Consider the following 21,216-nt stretch of genomic DNA (forward strand, 5'->3'; position numbering starts at 1 on the left):
TCCATCTTGGGATGCCAGTATTTTTCCACAAACTGGTCTGGGAACTAAGCTTTGAAACAAAGGGTTCCTACCATATGCTAAAGCTATATAAAGCAGGGAGTGACATCATATGGGGTTCTTCACTCCCCACACAAGATGACTCCTGGAAACACCTGAGGATCAAAGACTGAACTGGGGGAAGTGCTGGGCCCAGGCTAAAAGGATTTCTAGCTTGTCAATGAAACACCTGGGGATTCCAAACTGTAAAGCAAGTGCAGCTTGCCCCTTAAGAATCTGCAGCCCGCTTGTATCATCTCTTAGGGTGAGAATCTGCCTATTCGTAACTAATCTATTTAGTATATTAAGCTTAGTTTGCGTTTTTGTTTATTTGCTAGGTAATCTGCTTTGCTCTGTTTGCTATCACTTATAATCACTTTATCTTTTGTAGTTAATAAACTTGTTTTGTTTGAATCTAAAGCAGTGAGCTTTGACTGGAGTGCTTGGGGAAAATCTCTGCTTGGTTACCACAGGTGTGCATTGTTCTCTTCATGTTGAAGGAGAGGTGGACTGGGTATTAAACCCATATACTGGCCAGATTTAAGCAGCGCAGGATGGTACTGCTCTGGGGTCCTAGGCTGGGAAGCTGGTGGTTAAAGAGCCTGTGTGTAACTGCAGCTGGGTGTGTCCCTGTGTGAATGCTGGTGCAAGTGCAGGCTGGAGAGCTTTGCAGCTTGTCACAGCAGTACAGTGTGAGTGGGAGCCCAGGCTGGTGGGTCAGAGGGCTCAGTGGTACCCCCGTTTCAGGTGGCACCCCGGGGGGAACCTGTCACAAACCCCACCAGTGGTTTATTGTCTGCTCTTTGCATTCCCTTCCCTGTAACCTACCCTTGGCTTTTAACTTGGCCTAAAGCAATGCCAAAAATTTGGGGGAGGGAGCATGGTCCAGTGGCTGGAGCATGGTAATGGAGATCATGAGTTCCCTGTTCTGTTAGCATCGCTGCTACCTACTTGTTGCGTGACCTCGGACAATTCTCTTCCCTTCTCTGCGCCACGGTTCCCCCACATCAGTGAGGTGAATTAATAAAACTTACCTGCATCACAAGGGGGTGGCAAGTCTTGAGCTCCTCAGATGAAAGGTTGTTAAAGTGAAAAGAACTTAAAGCAAACAATCTTCAGGTTTCCAGATCTTGTCCATTATCTGGGCACACTGGCTTGCCACTAATAGGACAGACCTTGCCTTTGAGGATCCTCAGTAGTAAGACTGCTTGGGAATCACACCTAATCTGACTCCCTCCCCTCACCAATCCTGATGATACTGGTTTTGACCCATCAAAAGTTGCACTGCCTAGTCTGCTTCCTCCCCACTCCAGGACAGAAATCATTACAGTTGTTGGATTTATGGCATCAAGTCTAATGAAGTAATTTTTCATCAGGGATGAAAATCTACGGTCTGCTCAACCTTTGCAGTGACCAAGCTGTCTCCCCACACAGTATGTCATGCCATCACCAGTTTGCACATGACAGCAGGAGCAAAGCTGAAGAGGCTTTCACCCTGTAGTGAGCTTACAACAGATATGTAAGTGTAAAGCCATTTAACAGGATGCAACCTACATACATACAAAGGAAGACTATTTTTTTTTGTTTTTGCTGGACTTGCTACAAAAGCAGATCAAACATCCCACGTTCTTTGTTTTATTTCTTTCTGAAAATGGAATGAAATATCTAGAGGATAATTTGAAACACATTTCTATATGTTTGGGATGGGGTGGGGGGGATGGGAAGCGGCAATGCTTCTAACAGGCCATAGAAACTTATCCCTTATTAAAACACTCCATTCCCTCCTACCTCCCCCACATCTGATGGCTCCTGGAGCAGCTCCAGTTTCTGCTTCAGCAGCATTGCCAGGATCCATTCCACATGCTGAGTATTTTCTGAAGAAAAAAAGCATTTCCTGACATCTGGTCTGAATTCACAGCTCTTCTCCTCCCCTAAACTCCACCCCATTATTGGCCTTTGAATCTCCTATCACCATCTGTACTACGCTAGCACCCAGGTTGACATTTTCATCCCATTTAAGGGCTTAGGAGGGGAGGAGTGAATTGGACACCAACATTTTCCCCTGGCCCATCTTCTTCCCTCTGTATTTTTCCAGTCTGCCTTTATAGATCATTATCTTGCTCTTAGAGGCCTCAATCCTTGAAGGTGCTGAGCACACTGACCCCAACCCAGCAGATTATTTAAGCAGGTGCTTTACTTTCAACACGAGTAGTCCCCGTGGGAATCAGTATGCTTAAATGCTTTGCTGGACTGGGAGCACATTGCAGGATTGAGCCCAGGACCAGGCTCGATACTTTTTTTTTTTTTTTTAAATGGGCCAAATGTAGCCTGGTTGTCAATCAATTGATTTCTGCAATGAATTTTGCCCCATGTGCTTTAATAAGGTCAGCAAAGTTATATACAATAGCTTCCAGGAATTATTTAATCCCATCAAAAACTTGCCTAATACTTTCCACTCCCTTGTTCACTTGTACTAGCTGAATAGCTCAGCATTGCTTTTCTTTCTTAAATCACTTCTCCATGCTGCCTAGATTTTAAGTGTCTTTAAAAAATTCTCAGTGAAAATAAGATGCAAAAAGACAGCAAGATTTAGCTGCCTCTGCCAAACTAATCTTCCGACTATGTTACAGGCATATAAATATGAAGGCAAGTTACAGGAATCAAGTCAGTGTGGCCTTGAAATTGTTCCTTGCAAAAATAAAGACAAAATATAATTTTAAAATGACCTGGATAAATTTCAGCGCAGCTCCAAAGCTCCATTTTCAGTAGGTCAAGACAGAGACAGTTGCATATTCCAAGCATGTAGTAGATTTTATTAAGCATAACTTTGGTTCTAAGTATTCCACCCTCATTTTTGTAATACCTTTAATTAAAAACAATTATACAAGAGCAAATACAAAAAATATTAAATTATGAAAACACACCTATTAAGGCTCCCTTTTTATATTTATATATATTTATATATGTACACTCAAACAAGAACAGATATTAACAGAAGGTTAAAGCCAGCTTTCAGAGCTAGAAAGAAATCCTACGTTTACTAACAAAAAGCAAGGGTTTTTAAAAAATAACCAAACTGTCCTGCCCTATTACAGACAGAAATTGGTAAAAGTGAGCCACCTTTAATTCAAGAAGATAGCTCAATGAAAACACAGAGGATTGCTTAAAATTTCATGTAACTAAGGACCAGATCATAAATCCCTTTCCTCACACTGGTGAGCAGATATTCACATAAGTAGCCTCTGGACTCAATGGGAAGCCTTCTCCACGGACTTCAGCACGCTTTGGATTAGGCCCTATTTCTTTTATAGCTGAGTTTGGGTTGCCACATACGTTGAGGTGAAATGGCAGAGGCTGAGCTTCGTCTGAAGCAATGTGCTGGTCAAGCAAAATGAGGTTGTCGCCTCAATTTCTGAAGACTTCAGGCTGGCTGTGGAAGTGGAATCCAGCAGGCCTGAAGGCGTTCACAAGGCAGGGAGTGGGTGAGAAAGATAAACAGCAGTGGCTCAGCATCAAGGTACCATTTCTAAAGGAGTATTTTCCATTGCCCTTGCACGGGGGGGACGCAGAACGGAAAATTGGAGCATAGGGCTGTCTGAACAAAAGACAAGAGGCAAATCCAGTCAGAGTGTGTGTTTGAATGACTGGCTGCTAGAAAGGAAGACCTTCTTCCAAAGCAAGAAAGGCACAGGGGAAAAAAACCTGCGGCAGTTACGGTCCTGTTTCCCAAAAATACAATATGGTAGAGTTTACAAAATGACTTACATTTTGCCTTTGACTTTTGTATGACCAAAGCCTGAACAGCTCTGTAAACCACTTGTAACATTTAATCTTCTAAATGTGAACTGCACTGTCAATCTAAGTCAATGGTAACAAGTTTCCCAAAATTTTATTTACTTCTAATCTAATTGTGTCCTCATAAAAAAAAAGCTTGATCTTGACAACTTGAAGGATGCCTAAGAAACCCTGTTAATTGTGAATGCTATGTCCCAAGTCCAATACTGAAACTGTATTTAAATTTCCAGTACCCTGGGAAAAACAGAAGAGAAAAACAGCATCTTGCGCACACACTGCTGAGGTTAAGAGAAAATATTCTCAAGCAGTTAGCTCAGATGTAATTACAAAGGAGCATTTATTTCTGTTTAGCGCTCTAGGGCAAAGACGACGAGCGGGTGTGGATAGGCATCCCTCCCATGAAGGCATTGGTAGTGTGCACACGTAACCGCGCGGGGGCTCTGGCCCTTCTTGAGCAGTCTCCTCCCCAACTCCAGGCTTTCCTGACAGGGGAAGAGTAGTAGTCATAAGCACTAAGGGTCAGATTCTGTCACCCTTACTCAGACCGAGTTCCATCTTACTCGGTGGCAAGTCAATAGGGCTACGTGTAGGGGACAGAATATGGCCCTAAGACTCCGTGATAACTTGATTCCCTTATTTCATGAGACAAGAGAAAAGATGGGAGAAGTCAGAGCTTATCTAACATTAGGGAAAGTTTCTCATTTTAGTGGCCTTGGAGGGCTAGTTTGGTCTCATTTAAACCTGATTCTGTAGCTGATCCGTGCACAGCATTCCCATTGTCTTCAAGGTGCTCTGAGCAAGGCCCTTAGTTCAAATGCTCGTAGTCAGTCCTGTGAGTTTAATGCTACTGATCTGTTAACACTGAGTTTAGATCTGTAGGTCCCAGAGGAGAAAGACCATGCCAGCAAACCAAGCAGTCTTTAAGAACATAAAAACTAGAGGATGTATCATTTTCCACTAAGAGTTGACAGGAAAAAGGTACGCCTGTACATGGGCCTGTACAGTGTAATTGCTCTATTGGGGTGGGGGCAAGGGAAGCGTTTGAGGTGAGAGGGGAAATCAGCCTTTGATTTTTGCCCAGGTGAGGAAATATTCCAATTTTTGCACTCTCAAGAGCCAAATTCTACATGCCCCTCCAAAGACAGAATTTGGTCCTAAAAACTTTTTTAGCTTTTCCAGTGCCCTGGAATTTTAAACATTCCTATCTCTCTGCACCAATTTTCCCAGTGGTAACAGCCAGTACAGATGCCCAGCAATGACCAGGACACACCACTCCACTCTACATTTAACCCCCATTAAAATTAAATGCAGGAGCCCACATTTTCAAAATGGAGTTTACACAGACTGAAGGGACAGAAAGAGAGAACTTCCCTGCACAGCAAAGTTCCATAAAATATGACCAGAGAATAAAATAAAATAAAAAAAAAGGCAGAATATAAGCTTGATGTCTCCACTAAACTGGGATCAGAAGAAACCAAGCAGTGCAACACTCAAAGGGTTTCTCTAGTGTCCCTGGTCTAAGTCTCTCATTAAGCACTTCAGACATGTCCATAATCCTGACATGAAAACAGGCTGCTGATCCCCTGGTCTCAGTACTGTGTTTGGCGAGTTTAATCTGTTTATGTTGCAGACTTTTAATCCACACAGGTTCCAGGAATTCAAAACCCATCTTCGGTAAACATCACCTGAATGCCGTATATCTTCCCTGTCCAGGGCAAAGGAGTCAGACAACTTGCAGAAGCCTCTCTCTGCAGCCACTGCTGGAACGTTGAAAGTCTTAGCAGGTATTTCCTCTAGGAGTCTGGAGCGTCTGCCAATTCCTGGGCTGTCCTCCTCAAGTTGCCTTTGACTTTAACAAATTCAGGTGCATTTTCCTGCTCCTCCTGGAGCTTCTGTTTCTCAAGTTCCAGCTGAAATGAGAGTCACGTTTATAAAAAGATAAAATACCTGTATTAACGAATGAAAAGTCCCAGGCCAAAATTAAAGCTATGATTTCATACAGAAGGAAATGTAGCCTCAAAGACTTAGAAGTACCAGAACGTACTTTAACGAAAAGAGGTGAAGTGGCATTTAGACAAGAGTATCACAATCTCCTCTAACCAGTCTCTCCTGGAAGATCCACCCAGCTTGGAAATAGCTTTGCCACGTGGGGCAAACCGTACTCACATGACGGGACAATGAGATTAAGTCTTTGGAGAGATCCATGAGAATTTCCTTGCAATTTAAAAATAAATAAAATCCTCTCCTCTGGCTTTCAGTGCAGGAGGGGAACAATCGTGCCCAAAGAAAGAATACAGGAGATCAAAGTTATTAACATGCATGGTTGTAGGATCTCAATATGGATTTAGGTGTCTAATGGAGACATCTCCAATTGCTTTGCCTATCTTGAGCAGAAGAAGAGTAAAACAACAGTTCTCCCAATCCCATCTGTTGCCGACATTTTGAGTGTCCAATTACTAACATTTTTAAAGCATGTGGCGTTCCTGCCCATACATGGCAGCCATCAAAAAACATTAGGGCATGTAGTTGCTTACCATGCACCATGAGGTGTGGTCATATATTGCTAGTAAAGAATGCTATTTATGAATTGCTTTGAATAACAATTAACCTGGAAGTCCTGAGTGCAAACCTATCAGCCAATAGGCAGGAAGAAGCAACTCTCTGGAAAGCAAACAGTAAATACTATCCTGAGAGCAACTGTTCATTTGAATATAGCAGGGTCTTCCTGATGATTAATGGGGACCACATACCACTCAAACAAGCTCACAAGCTCTCCTTGTTCTGGCTCTGTGACAAGGGACACATCTGATTATAATAAAGAATGGCTCTATTCCACAATGAATCATTTTGTCAATTGATGTCAGTCCTGCCACACATGCAGAGTTGCAACACTATTTGCTATGGGCAGGTTTTCCCTGTTGCAACAGGATTTATTTTTCCAGATTTGAACTTGAGCCAATCAAGGACATTTCAGGGAGCTTCCAAGTGGTGACATGTTTTGAGACTGGGCTCTTTGTTGGGGTGAGGATTTTAAAAAACAGAATCTCTCACCCCCCAAAAATTCTTAATTTCTAAACTTTTTTTGTGTGGCTTGGAATGTAATTAATTAATATTTAGTTAGAAAACTAGCTGGGCTAACTGTATTTTAATTATGATTATTTTTAAATTGATTTTTTAAATTAAAAAAATAATGCTTTCGAGTAAGTTGTTTTGTTGTTTGAAGGCACTTTGGTGTGTGTTGGATTGTCTTAATGCAAACAAACAAACAAAGCTTGTTAAGGAACACACAGACCTTTGGCTGGCCCTCTGCATTAGAGTAAAATTTCACCCCAATAGATTGCAAGTCACAATCTCTGTATTTAGGGTTATTTGTTTGTTTATTAAAGGCCTGGCAATAGAGTCATAGATTTTTAAATTCTGCATCAAGGCCATAACTTTGGTTTGAGCTACAGCATTTCTTTTAGCAAGAGAGCCAAACCTGATTTAAAAACTGCAATGGATGAAGAATCCACTACATCCCTAGGTATGTTGTTCCAATGGTTAATTACCCTCACTGTTAAAAACTGGCACCTTATTGCTAGTCTGAATTTGTCTAGCTTCGGCATCCAACTATTGGATCTCATTATGACTTTTTTTGCTAGGTTAAAGAGCTGTCTACAAATCGGAAATCTCTTCCCCATGTAGGTACATGTAAACCATGATTAAATCACCTCTTAACCTTTTCTTGGATAAACTAAATAGATTGAGAGCAGCTCACTTTAAGGCATATTTTCCAGACTTCAAATCACTCTTGTAGCTGTTTTCTGAACCTTTCCAATTTTTCAACATTCCATTTTGAAGCGTGAGCACCAGAACTGGACACAGGATTCCAGTAATGGTCAGATTACAATGTATACACAGGCAATACCACTCTCCTACTCGAGCTACTCTTGTTTATACATCCCAGAATCCCTTTAGTTACATCACTGCATTGGGAGCTCATGTTCAACTGGTTTTCTACCATGTCCCCTAAGTCCTTTTCGGAGTCACTGCTGTCCAGGAGACATTCCTCCATCTTAGAAATGTGACCTACATTCTTTGTTCCTAGATGTGTGACCTTGCATTTGGTTGTGTTAAAAGAGAATACACAGTAACACTGCATGCCTTTAAAACAAAAGTTCTTTAAGGGAGGGGTAGGAAGGATGGTCTAGTGGATAGAGCACAGGATTGAGAATCAGGACTCTGGGTTCAGTTTCAGGCTTGGTCATGCACTTCCCTAAGCAAGATGCTTAGGCTTGGTGTACACTTAAAAGTTTTGCTGGCACAGCTATATTGGTTAGGGGTGTGATTTTTTGCAGCATAGCTATGCCAGCAAAACCCCTAGCGTAAATGAAGTTAAACTAGTATAAAAGTGCATATGCTGGTATAGCCTACAGACGCACCCCAAGTTACGTAAACCCGGCATATGCAAACCTGAGTTTACGGAAAAAGTTCTGTAAAATAGAAATAGGAAGGTTTTTTTTTCCGGGGGGGGGGGGGGGAGAGGGGGGAGAAAATGGTCGGAGATACGTTTCCGACTTACGCGAAATTTGAGTTACGCAAGGCGTTCCGGAACGGAACGCTTGCATAAGTCAGGAAGTGTCTGTACTTTACTTGTTTAACTGGTATAGATTATACCAGCAAAATCACTTCTGTGCTGCGTCTATATACCATACTACAGTTATGAATCCTCCTGGGGTAGGCAGGCCTCAACCTATCCTGAGTTTCAGTTCTCTATCTGTACAATGGGGATAATACTTCCCTACCTCACAGGAATGCTGCAAGTATAAAATCCATTAAGGACTGTTTAGGTGCACACAGAGAACACAAATACTTACATAGACAGAAGGCTCCTGTAATTCCCCCATCAATCCCAGTCCATTCTAATGTCTAGCCCAGTGATCTTCTCTACCTATTCTTAACGCCATTTCCCTTCTCACCTGCTCCAGCTTCTGCTGTCGTTTCATTAACTCTATTTCCAGATCTGATTTCTTCTTTTGTGCTTCCTCTTCCTTTTGTTGTTTAATAACTTGATCTCGTTTCCTTTTCTCCATCACCTTTTGCAGCTCTGGTTTATTCTGAGGTGCAAGACCCCTTTGGAAAAAAAAATAGAGATAGAGCTTTTAATCAATTGTATATTCACACAGAAATGTATGCACGTCTCCCTCAAGTTAACTGAGAACTGCCATTTTTAAAGATAAATATCTCTGTATTAATATGTAATAGTATGAACCTAGCAAATGAACAAACATTAGAGAGGAGCACCAACCAAAATCCCAGCTCCAGATCAGAATTTCAGGCCCCATTACCCCTAAAAGCATCTCCTTTTAATATACATATCAGTTTTCCTCCTGACTAACTCACACTCTCTTAGCTGTAATCTTCACCCTGCTCTCTCCATTCCAGAGGAAATGATGTACCAATGGTCACATGTCAAGTCAGGGGCAGAGCTAGGAACAGAACTTGCGACTCCCGTCTCCTGCCTCCCTGTTTTAACCAACAGACCACATGGATTTTATCCAGTCAACTCTGCACAGGACGGTCTGTCCAGAGGCATTTGTGACAGTGGGGCTGAACATTTTTCCCCATCTGGACTTTTATCACATTACTCATGGGAATTGTGGTTTCTGCCATTTTCTCAACATCTGGGAATTGTACATGTGGGTGGCTGTGATGGTCAACAGTTGAACCATTTTCACTGAGAACATTGAGAGCTGCCATGTGAAACCCAGAGCTCCATGGGAAGCTAAGAGAGAGTAGACCTCTGCAACAACATTGAGATCAGACTAGCCATTTCCCAACAAGAAGCTTCAGTTCTTCCTGGAAAAGATATAGGGATTTGATTGCTTAAAACCTGCCAAAGGATTTTGGTGTTTACTCCCTTTATCCCAATCCCAGAAAAAAATTAAAAATGTAGCAGTCACTCTCTCTCTCACTTAGTAAAACTCTGCACCAAAGGAATACTTCATTTCAGTATAAACAAATGAGGTTCTAAAATTAAATACTGCTGCTAATCAAAATGACAATCATAGCAGTGTGGGTACTGGGGGCAGCACAGTTCTTCCGTGTAATAGGATATTCCTCTACACAAGAAAAGAAAAACTCCAGACTACATTAAGGTGCTTTATGCTTTTATAAACCTTAAAGGGAAAAAAACAGATTTAATTCAGGGCAGCCTAAATATGCTTTAGATTAAAAGCATAAGAAAGGAAACTTCCAAGTGTCTCTCAATGCCTTTAAACGTTTTGGTGCTAGGAGTTAGTCTTTGATGTTTAATCCCATTAACACAAAATAAGACGCACACACACCTAACTGCCAACTTTCTCTGATCCGCTTGGACTGTGTAATGTGTCCATTTCATTGTCATTGGAGAGCTATTATACTGTGTGGAGGATTCATTTAGATTTAGTTAGCTGACCCCGGGCATTTGGGAGAATTTCAGCATTAGATATGCAAAAGGACCCTTCCCTCATCATATCCCCCCTCAATATCTTATAACACTAAAGACAAAAGGAGGAACACATTCAGAACTAGGCAGGAAGATTAAAATGTGGAAATCTAGGCAGTTTGGATGTCAGAAAGCGATGGCACTCCTGTCTCTCCTACATGGGGAAATGTCTCAGTCAGTCTAATAAAGACTGATTGGCTGTTTATGGTATTTTAAACCACCAATTAATACCGAGCTACCCTGTCCCCCTTCAATTTCCTTTGTCACCCGCCCATCTCTTACCTCAGGAATAGCCACATCTGAGACATTCATCCAACAGCTGTGCCTTGTGTTTGCAGACACTCTGCAGGGTGAGGGAGATACTATTATGTGCTCAGTCACTATGACATGGGTGCCATAAACTCTGTACGTAGAAAGTTGGATAAACAGGTATAGACAAAGGAGCAAGGGCAATAAAAGAGAGTGGGCTCTGTAACTTTGTCATCCTGCCCCCCTTAAAGCAACGGACAAAGTTAAATGTTTCTGAGCAATGGATGCGGGGTGAAGAGCCTCCCCTCTATCAATGTGACCTTGCTGTGGAAGGAGCAGGATTTCAAATATCACACTCATTAAACCTCAGGACGCTGACGTTTTAGCACTATACAAAGCTTATATAGTAGAGTTTGCTGAACTATGCTTTTCATGAAAAGGCCAGCCTGTAAAATATGCATGTATGTTAGAAGGGCAGCCAAATATAACCTCTTTTAAAAGCTTGTCTACTTTAGACAAGCTCACAGGAGCACTGTGAAGCTAAAACAGTGTTTATAAAATGCACTGTGATCAGATGGAATGTACTGGACAAATGCAAAATATTAAGATAATATTTAAATGAATAGGGCCGATCCACTGAAAAACCCTTCTATACTGTGTTCTAAAATGCTGAGGATACCCATTCATGTTCGGTTTTTAGAAGTAGTGGAAAAAACCTGATCATTTCAAAAATAAAAATAAAAAAATGGTCATTTCATCATGCTAATTTTATATTGATATAGTGGGTATATATGTAACATTTGTAATTAACATTAAAATTATTTAAAATGTGTGTGTGTGCGCGCGCGTACACACACACTTTAAAAACCATACTCCAAAGCATGTAGTCTTCTGCAATTGTGAGAATACATTTCTGATTTTATTTAAAAATCCATTCTCCCAGGCAAAGCCAACTGAGATATTTACTCATTACAAAAGAAAAGGAAAATATATAGGGATTTGAATGCTTAAAACCTGCCAAAGGATTTTGGTGTTTACCCCCTTCCTCCCAGTCCCAGAAAAGAATTAAAAAACTCTTAAACTAAGGATTTTAATCCAAAACTTGGCTGGGAGTTGGACAATACTCTAAAGTGGAAGATGTTTATAATCAGAGAGTCACACCAACACTGGCCATAGACCCCAAGCAATAGTACCACAGCAGTCCTATAATCTACTTGAACCCATTCCAGATCCTCTGGAGTTGACATATCCATGAATGTCATTGACATAAACTCAAGAATGAAGAACAAATTATCAGACAAAAATCCTAGCTGTCTGTAACCATGTAAATTTACCTGACCATGGATTATATATAACTGTGACATACTGGGGCACAATCCAGACTAATGAGTAGCTGTGTCAGCCCTGCCCTGTAACCGGGGTTCCCTATAGCCTCCAACCTGGACTGCTTACAAAAAGTCTCCTGCATGCAAGTCACTCCCAGCTAGGTCTATGTGTGCTGCAGCCAACCAGCCACATCGTGGCTCTTACCGGCCTTGGTTATGCTGCAGGGTGACCCTCCCCTATCCCCATCCCAGATCTTCTCCCCATAATTTAGGTCCTGTACTCCCCAGCCCTTTCCTGGACAGTACAAATATAATAAGTCTGTTATTCCTTTAAGGGAAGAATGTGCCTGTTTATTATTTTAAATAGAGTACCCAGACACTCCAACTTAAACACACTGGATTAGATAAAACAGTAAAACAAGTTTATTAACTACAAAGAGAGAGATTTTGGGTGAGTACAAGTAACGAGGCATAAAAGTCAGAAATGGTTGCAAGAAAAATAAAGATAAAACGCTTACTGGTGCCTAATTTAACAAACTATATTCGGTTCAAAGCAAAGTTTTCTCACCACATGCTTTCAGCAGTCAGGATCCCTCCCCCTAGAATCCAACAGCTGCTTCCTTTGTCTTTTCAGGTGCAGAGAATGAGGGAGAATGGGCAGGGAGAGAGAGGGGAGTCTTAGTGCATTTGCCCCTGTTTTTATAGTTTCAGTTCCCCTCTTGAAAAAACATTTCCAGCTGGGAGCAAGATGTGGAGAAAAAACTCCATGCTGTTTCTTGCTAAGATGTAGATTTTTTTTGCCCCGTCCCCTTTCCTGCCAGCGAACAGCCACTTAGCAGGTAATGGTCCATCGGCCTTGTTGACACCTGGCTGAGGCATCAGCTTGCCCTTGGTCTCTGAGGAACTGTTTGGCCACTCCCCAGACTGATCTGGAAAACATTCTTTTAGTCATGATTTCAGCTTATGTTTATAACGTCACATCCAATCCTGCTACCTGCATTTTGCCATGATATTATTGATCAGCAAATTATGATAAATGATGCCTCACAAGGCATACCTTGTACAAACATTATTACAACAGTGTGGGTATATTCTGACACAACTATAAAACAATCCTTTTTTAATCTCTCAAGGAGTTGGGGTCCAAGTCTACAAGCCTTTACTTATGCGAGTAGTTCTTATTGACCCAAGTAGCCCCACTGAAATCCATGGCGTTGCATGACTATAGCTTGTAAGAGCAGGCCAATCTTTAATTATGTATAGCAATGATCTTTCACCTGCTTGTACATACTTACTCCTACACCACTGAGCAAGTGCAGAATTCACGTCCCCCCCAGATTTCTTTGCTTTCCCACAGAAAAATGACTTCTGATGTGGAAGCATAGGGAAGCCGCAAAAGCGGTCATGCACTCCTCCCCAGCAGCGCAGGCATGTCATTTCGGGCACCTGGAGCAGTCGCCGGAGAGGTAAATCACCCCGAGGGGGGTGCAGAGCAGGGGATGCCCTGTCTGGACTGGGAGCAGGAGGCGACAGGACTGGGGCCAGGTCAGACCTATCTCCAGAAACCTCCCCTGGCTGCAAGAAGCTCTGCACCCCCTCCACCGCTTTCTGCCCCCATTGCTCCTCAGCTGCAGGGGGGAGGGGCCACTGTCCGGGGAGCTGTGTCCCCGTCTGTCCAACCCCTGTGCATCTGGATCCCACCATACCCGGACCTTCCCAGCCAAGCCCCACTCACCCTGCACCAAGAACCCCCACACCAAAGCCCCCGCACCCGAACCCGCACCCCACCAAGCCTCACCCCCTGCATCCAAAGCCCCCTTGCACCCAGACACCGCCCCCCGCACCTGGACCCCTCCCTTGCATCTGGGCCCCCACCCCTGCACCCAGACCACCCCCCCGTTTAAGGCCTCTGCACTCGAACCCCCACCCCCGCAGCACCTGGACCACCCCGACAAGCCGCCCACACCCAGATCCCCACCCTATTGAGCCCCAACCAGCTGCACCCAGACCCCGACCCCACCAAGCCCCAGCACCTGGACCCCCCACTGAGCCTCCCACACCCAAGCCTCTCCACCAACCCCCCTCTGCAAGTCCCAACCACCTTCACCTGAACCCCCCTGCGGAGTCCCACTCCCCTGCACCCGGAACTCCTCAATGAGCCCCTGTGCATCCAGATCCTCTCCACACCCAGATCCCCCACTAAGCCGCCTGCACCCAGATTGCATCACACAGAACCCTCTCACCCGACACTTGGATCCTGCTGGGCTGAGCCTGCCTGCCCCACACCTGGATCGGGGCCAGGGCTGGGTATGCGTCCGAGACTCTGTCCCTCTTGCTTGCTATTTTAGTGCATCTGGCATGGAGGGACAGGGCCCCAGAGTATTTCTGGGGCAAGCCCAGCCCTTGCCCTGTGTCAGGGTCGGATGCAGACTCACTGCCAAGTCCATGTCGTGGTGGGGGGGAGGCAGGTGGCAAGATTGCAGGGTGATCTCCCACCTCCTGTGCAGCCAGTGGCCTGTGCTCCCCACTGCCATGCTGGAACCTCCACCTTTATTTATTGACAAATAAAATATACAGAATTTTAAAATATTGTGCACAGAATTTTTAATTTTTTTTGGTGCAGAATTTCCCAGGAGTAATATACTGAAACTTTCACAAACACTCCTGCAAGGTCGGTACGTATCATTTCCAATTAACAGATGTGAAAACTGAGGTTAAATGGCTTGCCCAAAGCTGCAGAGCTAATAAGTGTCCTCGTTAAGAATATACCAGTTCCCAGGTCTCTGTGTTAGAGCTCAGACCAGGGATTTTACTAATATATTAATGAAAAAGAATGAAGTCAAGCTGGAAACATTAATCTGACACAGCATGGACTGAAAAGCACAAGAGGATACCAAGTTTCTCAGCAAAGTATTGGCAAAGGGATATCATCTGCAATCAGTCAAATCTTTAATACCGTTTAAATTGACAATTCTTTCCAATAATCTGGCTCATTTTACAGTCTGGTTGTGTGGATTATTTTTAAATTTTTCTAAATTATTCACCTCCATTGCTGACTAATTTAAAACAGAAACCCAGCTAACTATAGGCTGAGTCCTGGGCCCACAGATGTCAACAGAATCAGGATCTGGGCCCTTAGCTCTTAAGCAGTATATAAAGAAAGCAGTGTGCTATGTATCATCTACCAGCATGAAGGAAGTAGCACTTGCATAATGTATAGTAATGCACATGCATCAGAAAAGCAGATGCCAAATATACACCTAACTTAGTTGTAAAGAAGACTATAGAACTGATGAGAAATTTTATCTTCAATAATAAATGTGACCTAAAGGTGTCTTTGTAAATAAGGAGTCAGGCTGGAGGGTGGCAAAAACCAGCAGTAGCGTTTTCCCAACCCTGCCCACAACTCAAACTCTGCCTACTTGTGAGGCCAAATGAAATGCCATTTACAGCAGATTTTGCAGCGCTTCATGACCTTCTTCTTTACTGTGCTCTCTGATCAGCCGTGAGACAGCTAATGAATTCTCATCACTACGTTCCAAGTCTTCATCCCATTGAGATAAATAGGGCAAGCTTTCACTTTTCCCATTGTTCCGGGCTGTTTGTAGACTGTATCAGTTTATGTATATACAATTCAGATTCTGAAGATTATCTAAGGGCTTGTATAAATGGCCCCACGGTTCAGACTACAGGGGTGTGAATTGCAACGCACACCAGTGTGCTGCATTGTAACTCCCCAGTGGGAACGCAGGAAGCACAAACTAAAAAGGTGCCTAGCATAGACCTAGACTAAGAAATATTTTTGGGCGGGGTCCGTCACACACATTTTCACACCACCTAGCACAACAAGACGCAACCTGGTTGAGGTTTTTAGGTGCTACTGCAATATAAATATTAATTAATTAATAATAAATATTTTTTAAAAACCCACAAGATTAGATTCTGGAACACAAGATACAGCTACCAAGGAAAAAGAACCAGTCAACTCAATCCAGCACACACTTGAAATAGAATTAAATGCTATGGGTAGCCATTGTAATTTAGGGTTTGTCAACACAAACTTTAGTTTGAAGCAAGCTGGAGTGTGAATCTACCCTGCACTAGCCTGCTGCAGACTCATTGTTCCCTGTGGACTCTGCAGCTGTGCATTTAAAGGTCATTAGTTCACTTTGCTCTAGTCCCACTTCAAAGGTGTAAATTCACACCCCAGCTTTCTGCAAATTTAATGTTTGTGTAGCCCGAAGCCCTCCCAACACTGAATCTTTAAAGTTACACAAAATGTTAATCAGGTTTTGGGTAGCACGACACTTTGGCCCAGTCTACACTACAGACCTAAATCTGTACAACTACGTTGCTCAGCGGTGTGAAAAATCCACACCCCAAACAATATAGTTATACCAACCTCACCTCTGGTGTAGACAATGCTGTTGATGGGAGAAGCTACCACGTCTCGGGAAGCTCTCCCGTCTGCGTAATAGCGTCTTCACCACAGCACAGCTACATCAGTGCAGCTGTAGCGCTGTACATGAAGACGAGCCCTTTGATTACAGAGTAAAAGTTCCGTTGAATTCACCTTTTCTGGTTCATAAGGAGCTCTCTGTGAAGGTCCTGATGATTCCGGGATGATTTCACAGGATTGATTAGTTTCTGAGGTCTAATTAGTTCAGGGTTGTCTTCATCTATGTAGTCTGGTTCAGCCATGATATTTCTTGGAGTAAGATATGGATCTTTGAGTTCAGTGTCCTCACTCAAGTTATCTGTAAAACACAAGAAACAATCACGCTAAAACATTTAAAGACTTTGTTTCACAAAGAAATACAGAATTGGTGGCTGCATCCATACAGCTAAAGTATGTTATGTGGGTAACATTTATCTTTTTATAAATAGATAGATATAGATACATTTGACAGTAGGTAGACATAAGGCTCTAGAGCAGTTTACTTTAGCTTCTTAAATTTTGCAAAAAATCACAGTATTCTTGGGAGGATGGGGGGAGACTGAGGAACAATTTCCTCCTCAAAATTCTTCAGGCTGTGGACTTCAATAAACTAGACCTTCTTGGTTATCAAATCTTAACACTGAGGACTAAGTTCAGCAAAATAACTAAGCACATTCCTATACTCAAGTATGTGAATTGTCCCATTGACTTTAACGAGACTACTCATATGCTTAAGTCTGTTTTGCTTCATTGGGGCCTAAGAGCATAAACTACAAGATACTGAGGTCTGAAAAAACAATTAATACATTGAGTACTGGGTGTATATGTGGAGTCCATTGGGACTTCATTTCCCACTACCAGTAACCCCATTTAATAACTACAGTGGAAAATATGATCTCTCTTAGGTACGGCCAGTATTGTAATGCAGCACTACTAAGCAACAGATTCATGTGTTTTAAACAAATCATTTTACCCTCTTTTTTTGTTTGTTGTTACTTAGAAAAAAGAATAATTTAATTTGGAAAAAATTTCCCAAAATGCACAATGAGAATTCACATCTCGATTACAGTTAGATTTTGAATAAAACATCGAAATTTGACCTGGGACTAGGGTGACCAGACAGCAAATGTGAAAAATCGGGACAGGGGGTGGGGGGGGGGGGGTAATAGGAGCCTATATAAGAAAAAGGCCCAAAAATTGGGACTTCTGGTCACCCTACCTGGGAACTTTAACAATTAAGGGCCATATTTTTAGCTGGTGTAAAATCGGCACAGCTCCAGTGATTTGAAGTCAATGAAACTACACTGGATTCACATTTACGTCGTCAAGCGGTAAAAAGCGTCTTCTTATCATACATAAGTCACAATAAAAGAGCTTTTTATTAGCAGCTAATCCGCAAATTAGTTTTGAAATTATCTGTTTGCGGCATTTAATACCTAGTTACGTTTAACAGCATCAGTCACAGCACACAGAACTCCTGCATCTGAATTAAACATCTTGGGCCAAATTCTGCCTTCATTTACTATCACAGAGCCCCACCAGTAGAAAGTGGCACACTGCAACTAAACACTCACATGAGACAACCACCGACTCATTTCAAAGACAAAAACCGCCTCACAGCATGCGGTGTGTCAGAGATCAACTGATTTGACGTTGCATAAAAAAAAATACAGACCTCGATCCTCATGGTTGATGGAACAGCTGAACATTGCAGACCTTTTAATATAGAGCTACTGAGAGAAACTCAAAGACCTCTGTTTTTTTCCAGAGCAAAAACTGAATCCACGCTTTAACCAAATCTGAACTGTGATCTCCTTCACTTTGCTACTCAATGGAGTACAAAACCAGCAGTTTCACTCCAGTTAATCATTAGACAGGGACTGTTTACTTACTCCCATATAAAAGAGCTCAGAGCTTGGGTCCCACATCTGTTCTACGGGCCCAATCCAAAGCCCTCTGGAGTCAATGGAAAGATTCCCAGATCCATTGGCTTTAATGAGCTTTAGGTCAGGTCTTTTTGTTATGCCAGTAACATTCCCAAAGCATAGAGGTGAGTGTGGTATAGATGGAGACCACAGATCCAGAGTATTGCCATTTTTTTCCCAATGGGGTTGGTGGAATTACTCTGGATTTCCACCTCTGAAACAGATCAGGCCCTTTGGCGTCTCCCATATTAATAATTTATCTGAATCATACAATTTCTTCCCTTACACTTCACATGTCAGCTGTTCACTTCACTGGAACTACTCCCGGGAGTACCTGCTCTCCACAGTGAGTAAGAGGTTCATTCTAGGCCTTAGCCTGTTAAACCCTTCAAGGCAGGGACTTTGCTTTTGTATGCATGTGCCCTGTGACCAACTCAATAGCCCCCCAATTCTGGTTGGGACCTTTGGGTGCTAATGTCAATATTAGGTAACAACAGTGATTGCAGTAACTCAAGACTTGGCTATTACAGGGTTCTAAGACATGTCATTTAAATCCTTTATTGACATCAACAATACAGAGATGTTAAAAAAAAACAAAACAAAAAACATCACTTTTCCCCACTTTCTAATGCATCTTTATCATCACAGGGTTATCAACATTTTCTCATATGCTGCAACTAACAATTTATCGCATGTCCCTCAGATTATTATCAAGATGCCACACAAAACAAAAAATAAAAAGGTACATTTCTGGCTGGAAGGACCATACTGTGCATCCCACCACTGGTTTATGCCACCACAGATTCTCTTTATTGCAGCCTTTGAATAAGCTCTGCTACCCAGCTTTATACTTGTTTGTTTTTAAGGGACAGGACAATTTAGATTTTCTAGGCCCTAACACAAGGTCTGTCAACTCAAACAGAATCAAGTATGTACAGTGCATGCTTATTATAGGTGGAGGGTAGATATATCGTATTTTTAAAAGCATTTATGATCACATAAACAAACCAGCAACACACTTATTGCTGCTTTCACACAGAGATAGCCAATGCAGAATTACCTACAGCAGGTGCATCACAACTGAGGGATCATTTTTCTAACATAAGAGCCCCTGGAAATAGAATATGAGTCAGTCTCTTTGTCTGGGAATGTTTGATAAAGCATTTTGCAGAACCTAAGTCTACTTTGGAAGGCATCAGAGAGGATCCGTCAGAAATTTCATAGGGTTTATTTTAAATATAGCTTGAATACTGTTCTCCCCATGCAGGCCATTTCTTTTTAACATATATAAAGATTTATCCACATTGTAACATGGACCCTTTGTGTCAGGAATTGAGGTCTCCCAGTGTAAAAAGAACGACTAGTGACAGACTTGAGTTGATAACAGCTTGTTCGGGAGCTGAAAATCTGGCCACCCATCATTACGCTATAAATAAGGTCCTGTTAGTTTTTAGTTTTGTTTAAAATTTCCCAGGAACTTATTCCAATTTTTTTTTTTTAAAAGAGTGAAAACACAATAAAAATCACAAACAAAGGGCACCAGGAGGGGGAGAGGTGCCCGGTACACACAACATAGCCATTAAGGAAACCACCTGCTCCCTGTGGGCCTGTCACTGCAACAGTCGGGTGGTCTCAGCTGCCAGACCTGTCTCCCTGCCCATTTCGCTCCCTGCTGTGGCAAGGGGGGGGGGGGGGGGAGAAAGAGGTCCTGGCTCACCCAAAATTCAGGTAGAAGAAAAATAACAAAACCAGTAAAGCCCAAATACTGACTTTTTCAAAACACACAATTTTTTTGGAGAAAAACTAGTAAATACCAAAAACAAAGGACCGTAGCTGTCAATTACTCCAGCTGGGATTTCCAACTGGACATAAGGAAGCGAGACAGCCAACTCCCATTCAAGTCATTCCCTTTGGTGCCTTTGCAAAATCCCAGCCTTAATCACAAACTGTGGGCCCAATCCTGCATTTCCCTACACAAGAATTATTATTATTATTTATTATTTCTATTATCATAGCCCCTAGGAGCCACAGTCATGGACTAGGAACCCATTGTGTGAGGTGCTGTATGAACACGGAACAAAGAGTCAGTCCCTACCCCAAAGAGGTTACAATCTGAGTAAATAATAAATAATCAGTGACAATATTGAACAGAACTAACAATTTCCATCCATACATTCACAATGTATTATCCCCATTTCAAAAATGGGAAAACTGAGGCATAGAAGCAATTTGCCCGATGTCGCACAGTGGCAGAACTCGGAGTAGAACCAAACTCTGGCTCAGATGAATCCAGACTACTCCCACATCGATAAAACCCTTTCTCAAGTCACAACATGCAAACTTAATTCACGTCCAGACAAAAATGCCTCCGTTGCACAATATTAGATTAAATGTTCAAATACTTATCTACAGCATGTAAACTAGTCATTAAATACACTTGTTCTGTTTAGAAACATGCCAGTACTACATACAGTAATCGTTTCCTTTTCCTACTGCTTTTCAACCTAATATTCTCTCTCTCTCTCCCCCCTATACAAGTAGTAAAAACAGATTTCAATTACTTTTCTCATATTATTTGTTTTACTTGAATATTCATAGTTGTAGGGCAGGCGGGTCTTCCTGATGACACCTATACAGAACACTTTAGATCTCACTGAAAGCAATGAAAGGAGGTGTTCTCCCCCCCCCCCCCCCCACTCTCACTAGGTTTCTTCCCCATTTTGTTCTTAAAAAGTTTAAGGACACATAACGGTCTTTGTCTGCATTAGCTTGTAAAAGACTGAGCCGTTGTCCAGGGCCATACAATTCTCACTGACTGCACATGCCATTTACCAGTAGTGGAAAGCAGAACTGAATACGGAATCTTGCTAATATGCAGATTAGTAAAGGCAAATTCCTCGACACATACAGGCTTGAGTATTTTATCAGACAACAGCCAGAGGACTAAACTTCTTAGCCAAAAATTAATACCCTGGTGACAAA

The 21,216-nt window shown here is 42.3% G+C and overlaps 1 protein-coding gene across 1 annotated transcript; it reads right to left on the minus strand.

Moving 5' to 3' along the window:
• Positions 1-5,624: 5,624 nt before the first annotated feature.
• FAM107B (family with sequence similarity 107 member B) lies at positions 5,625-16,587 on the minus strand. Its single transcript, XM_065423510.1, has 3 exons — positions 16,445-16,587; positions 8,790-8,943; positions 5,625-5,741 (listed from the first exon to the last, which is right to left on the minus strand). Exons 1-3 carry the CDS (start codon positions 16,570-16,572, stop codon positions 5,625-5,627), a joined length of 399 nt encoding a protein of 132 aa, XP_065279582.1. The 5' UTR covers positions 16,573-16,587.
• Positions 16,588-21,216: the final 4,629 nt, after the last annotated feature.

Source organism: Emys orbicularis, chromosome 1, assembly GCF_028017835.1.
Source record: "Emys orbicularis isolate rEmyOrb1 chromosome 1, rEmyOrb1.hap1, whole genome shotgun sequence".
In the NCBI taxonomy this organism is placed as follows: Eukaryota; Metazoa; Chordata; order Testudines; family Emydidae; genus Emys; species Emys orbicularis.

What these genes read in the sequence shown, in the direction of transcription:
- FAM107B (XM_065423510.1), bottom strand. Translation starts at nt 16,572, where the DNA reads ATGGCTGAACCAGACTACATAGATGAAGACAACCCTGAACTAATTAGA. An exon ending in CTCCTTATGAACCAGAAAAG is followed by an intron (nt 8,944 to 16,444) that starts GTGAATTCAACG and finishes TTTTTTCCAAAG; the next exon opens with GGGTCTTGCACCTCAGAATA. An exon ending in GACAGCAGAAGCTGGAGCAG is followed by an intron (nt 5,742 to 8,789) that starts GTGAGAAGGGAA and finishes CTCTCATTTCAG; the next exon opens with CTGGAACTTGAGAAACAGAA.